Genomic DNA, 5,000 nt, shown 5'->3' with positions numbered 1-5,000 from the left:
GTCTTCCAGAGATTTGAGACTGGGACGGAAGTTCACCTTCCAGCAGGACAATGACCCTAAGCATACTGCTAAAGCAACACTCTAGTGGTTTAAGTTGAACAATTAAATGTCTTGGAATGGCCTAGTCAAAGCTCAGGCCTCAATCCAATTGAGAATCTGTGGTATGACTTAAAGATTGCTGTACACCAGCGGAACCCATCCAACTTGAAGGAGCTGGAGCAGTTTTGCCTTAAAGAATGGGCATAAATCCCAATGGCTATATGTGCCAAGCTTATAGAGACATACCCCAAGAGACTTGCAGCTGTCATTTCTGCAAAAGGTGGCTCTGCAAAGTACTGACATTCTGGGGGTGAATAGTTATGCACGCTCAAGTTCTGTTTTTTCGTCTTATTTTTTGTTTGTTTCACAATAACAAATATTCTGCATCTTCAAAGTGGTAGGCATGTTGTGTTTTCAGGCTGTAAGGCAACAAAATAGGAAAAATGCCAACAGGGATGAATACTGTCGCAAGCCACTGTAAATAACAGTTGGTCCTTGGAGCTAGATGGGGTTAGATGGGGTTAGATGGGGCTAGATGGGGTTAGATGGGGTTAGATGGGGCTACATGGGGCTAGATGGGGTTAGATGGGGCTACATGGGGCTAGATGACAGAGAGAGAGAGATGAGAGAGAGGGAGGGAGAGACCGATGGGGCTAGATATGGTTAGGAGGGGCTAGATGGGGCTAGATGACAGAGTGCGATGACAGAGAGAGAGAGATGAGAGAGAGGGAGGGAGAGACCGATGGGGCTAGATATGGTTAGGTGGGGCTAGATGGGGCTACGGGGGGTACTATCTCACCTGGCTCCTGAACGATGTAGGCCACCCCACAGGATCCATCCTTCCTGTCTTCAAATGAGATCTCAGCCTTACTGGGCCCCTCTACAGCGATGGACAGACCTCCTGCACCAGCCTCACGCGTCCAGATACTGAACTCAGCTACGGAGAGTAAGAGAGAGGGAGGGAGAGAGAACGAGAGAGGGAGGGAGAGATAACGAGAGAGGGAGGGAGAGAGAACGAGAGAGGGAGGGAGAGAGAACGAGAGAGGGAGGGAGAGAGAACGAGAGAGGGAGGGAGAGAGAACGAAAGAGGGAGGGAGAGAGAACGAGAGAGGGAGGGAGAGAGTAAGAGAGAGGGAGGGAGAGAGAACGAGCGAGGGAGGGAGAGAGAACGAGAGAGGGAGGGAGAGAGAACGAGAGAGGGAGGGAGAGAGAACGAGAGAGGGAGGGAGAGAGAACGAGAGAGGGAGGGAGAGAGTAAGAGAGAGGGAGGGAGAGAGAACGAGCGAGGGAGGGAGAGAGAACGAGAGAGGGAGGGAGAGAGAACGAGAGAGGGAAAGGGAAGAGAGAGGAGACACACAGACATGTTAAAACCTGGTTCAACTAAAGCAGATAACACATTCAACTAAAGCAGATAACACATTCAACTAAAGCAGATAACACATTCAACTAAAGCAGATAACACATTCAACTAAAGCAGATAACACATTCAACTAAAGCAGATAACACATTCAACTAAAGCAGATAACACATTCAACTAAAGTAGATAACACATTCAACTAAAGCAGATAACACATTCAACTAAAGTAGATAACACATTCAACTAAAGCAGATAACACATTCAACTAAAGCAGATAACACATTCAACTAAAAAATCACTTATTGAAAGTTAAACATTCTTCAAAATAGCTGCTATCTGCAAAATGACTGTTGGTAAGACTAAAGTAAAAGACAGGTTCATCAATTAACTGGTGGGGGTTTTCAGCGAGACACAGGGAGTCAGGTCAAACTACTCACTTGGTACTCCTGCCACTCCTCTCTCCAGCCCAGTGCCTCCGGCCCGGACCTTGTGGGACCCTCCTTCTCCCATGGGCCCAACAGTGAACTGGAAGGGACTTCCGGGGACATGCTGTCCGCTGTACTTCACGTTGACCGTGTGGGCCCCCATCTCCTGGGGTACGAAGCGGACGCTGTAGGTGCTATCCCCTCCATCTACGATCTCTGCCTGTTCTGTTTTACCCCCGGGGCTGGTCACCTGGGCTGTCATACTACCCTGGGTAACTGTCTCACCTGGGGGAGAGTGGAGGGAGGAGGGGAGGGGGAAGAGAGGTGTCAGACTGGTTGGAAGGCGTGTTGTTTTTCCATCTACAATGATCAATTTTTACTCTTATCCAGAGCGACTTACAATCCATACATTCAACTAAAGTAAGTGTCATAAGGTGAAAGCACCAATTTGTAAGTCGCTCTGGATAAGAGCGTCTGCTAAATGACTTAAATGTAAATGTAAAACAATTCTATATCGATCATGATCATTGTAAAGTAAAACCTTCTAGAAACGAGCTGCTACTGTACCGAATTCAGTGATATTGGGAGTAAAGAAGTGCAACAGAGAAGTGTTAGTCGTGTTATTTCTTCCTTCATTCTCACCAGGTGTTGGTGTGGCTGTAGCGGGTATACCAGCGAAGCTAGCCAGACTCTCTCTGCCCAGGAAGTCTCCAAACACATCTCTGAAGGGACTGCCTCCTCCTGCTCCTCCCATCTGGGTGCTCTCCTCTACCCTCACCTCCCTCTTCGTCTCTCCGCCCCTCATCTTGCTGATCTCCGTGCGCTCTGTGCGCGTGTACGTGTGGCTGCTGCGTGTGAACGTACGAGTCATCCTCTCCTGGGCTGACACCATCTGGAACCAGTTTCCTATTGGTGGAGAGAGAGCAGGGAGGGTAAGTGTTTGGTTTAGTCTTAGACACAAGCAATACTTGACGACTCATGCTAGCTAACTTAGCTTTTAAGCTAGCTAGTTAGCTTGTAGCTGTATGAAAGAAGCTAGCTAACTCGTAGCTGTATGGAAGAAGCTAGCTAACTCGTAGCTGTATGAAAGAAGCTAGCTAACTCGTAGCTGTATGAAAGAAGCTAGCTAACTCGTAGCTGTATGGAAGAAGCTAGCTAACTCGTAGCTGTATGAAAGAAGCTAGCTAACTCGTAGCTGTATGAAAGAAGCTAGCTAACTCGTAGCTGTATGGAAGAAGCTAGCTAACGTGTAGCTGTATGGAAGAAGCTAGCTAACTTGTAGCTGTATGGAAGAAGCTAGCTAACTCGTAGCTGTATGGAAGAAGCTAGCTAACTCGTAGCTGTATGGAAGAAGCTAGCTAACTCGTAGCTGTATGGAAGAAGCTAGCTAACTCGTAGCTGTATGGAAGAATCTAGCTAACTCGTAGCTGTATGAAAGAAGCTAGCTAACTCGTAGCTGTATGGAAGAAGCTAGCTAACTCGTAGCTGTATGGAAGTTGATCGAAAGTTGATAGGATTAACAACCACCATTGCTGTCATTCTATAGATGATATCAACACAGCAATGTGGGGTACGTCAGCGCTATGACAGCGCTATGACAGCACCATGACAGCGCTATGACAGCGCCATGACAGCGCCATGACAGCGCCATGACAGCACCATGACAGCGCCATGACAGCGCCATGACAGCGCCATGACAGCGCCATGACAGCGCCATGACAGCGCCATGACAGCACCATGACTGTAATATCACAGTGTGATCATGTTTAGGCTGTGCTCACCAGGGATTTTCAGGTTGAGGCCACAGGCGCTGCCGACAGAGGCGATGGAAGGGGCTGTTCTCTTCCTGGTGATGCTCTCCTTCATTCTTCCTTCTCCTGTTACCTTCACCGTGAAAGGACTTCCTGTAGGAGCAGAGGAGCAGCCAATCAGAGGTCAGAGAGTAGGCTTGGGCGTTTATACCGTATACCGGGGTATTTCGAAATACCAACGGTATGATTTTCTATAATGTTAAATATAGTGTATGTGGGGGTGCCTGCTAAGTTAAGGAAAATTGCTAAATTGCTAGCTAAGTGTCGAGATGTCAAGATCAAGCTTCTTGGTTACAGCAGAGACATTCAATCCCCTCCTGGATCAAGAGCCCTGTTGCCTAAATAGTTTTTTGCTTAAAAAAAAAAGCACTTCCGGTATAAAACTGTATACCCCGGAATGGTACAGAAACAATATGACGGTATGAACATTTGGATACAGCCTAACCCTATCAGAGAGTACCAGCAACAGCCAATCAGAGAGGTCAGGGAGTAGTGTATCAGCCAATGAGAGAGGTCTTAAACCGGAATAGCCCTCTCAATCGTGCAGAAAATAAATTCACAGGTAACAGTGAGTGACAATACTGTTCTATAATGAAATACAACCTCACATAAACCAAGTTAATTTACTGATAACAGTCATATTTCTATATATAGAAGATTGAAGTGAGACAGTAAAGCTACTAACCAGGGATGTGCTTATCAGAGAACTTGATGTTGATAATGTAGTTGCCTGGCTCTGTGGGGCAGTAACTGACTCTGCAAGTCCCATCCTCCACATCCTCACAGTTTATGTCCACTTTACTCGGGCCCTCGATAGACAATCCCAGACCACCATAACCTGAGAGAAAGAGGGGAGGGAAGGGGTGGGGGGACGGAGAGAGACAGGGGAAGAGAGAGAGAAATGGGAGGGAAAGAGAGAGATGGAGAAGAAAGAGAGAGATAGAATGGAGAGAGATTGGAGAGGGCGAGAGAGCAAGAGATAGTAAGAGAGAGAGAGAGAGAGAGAGACAGAGGTAAGGTATGGTAGGACAGGAGTTAGAGCATTTTATCTTGACCTAGTATCAGTAGAATACGCCCTCACGGTAGGCTAAAAGATAATAAACAATGTTCCTTAGTCTTACCTGCATTCCTAGTGTCCACGAAGAACTCAGCCATTTCAAAGGTGTGTGCCTCCACCAGTCCTTTACCGAAGGCCTTGACCCGGCTGGCCTCGCCAATCTCTGACTGGCCAACCTGGATCTTGAAGGGGCTGTTGGTCACGTGCTTACCACCCTTCTTCACGCTCACCTCGTGCTCTCCCACCTCCTTAGGGGTAAAGGAGATACCTGTGTACAGAGGGATGGAAGACAGGAGTGAATCATCTGGGTC

At 47.5% G+C, this 5,000-nt stretch overlaps 1 protein-coding gene across 2 annotated transcripts in view; it reads right to left on the bottom strand.

The window, feature by feature from the left end:
- Positions 1-5,000, bottom strand: part of LOC115119787 (filamin-C-like) — a 46,065-nt gene that overhangs the window by 5,983 nt on the left and 35,082 nt on the right. For both annotated transcript variants that reach the window (XM_065022305.1, XM_065022306.1), the window contains 6 exons: positions 4,754-4,957; positions 4,318-4,470; positions 3,603-3,725; positions 2,464-2,727; positions 1,834-2,106; positions 839-976 (listed from right to left, as the gene is read on the bottom strand). In XM_065022305.1, the coding sequence (XP_064878377.1) occupies positions 839-976; positions 1,834-2,106; positions 2,464-2,727; positions 3,603-3,725; positions 4,318-4,470; positions 4,754-4,957 (1,155 nt within the window). The remainder of the gene's footprint in view (positions 1-838; positions 977-1,833; positions 2,107-2,463; positions 2,728-3,602; positions 3,726-4,317; positions 4,471-4,753; positions 4,958-5,000) is intronic.

Source organism: Oncorhynchus nerka, linkage group LG9a (genome assembly GCF_034236695.1).
Source record: "Oncorhynchus nerka isolate Pitt River linkage group LG9a, Oner_Uvic_2.0, whole genome shotgun sequence".
Taxonomy (NCBI): Eukaryota; Metazoa; Chordata; class Actinopteri; order Salmoniformes; family Salmonidae; genus Oncorhynchus; species Oncorhynchus nerka.
This window is presented reverse-complemented; position numbering and strand designations above follow the sequence as displayed.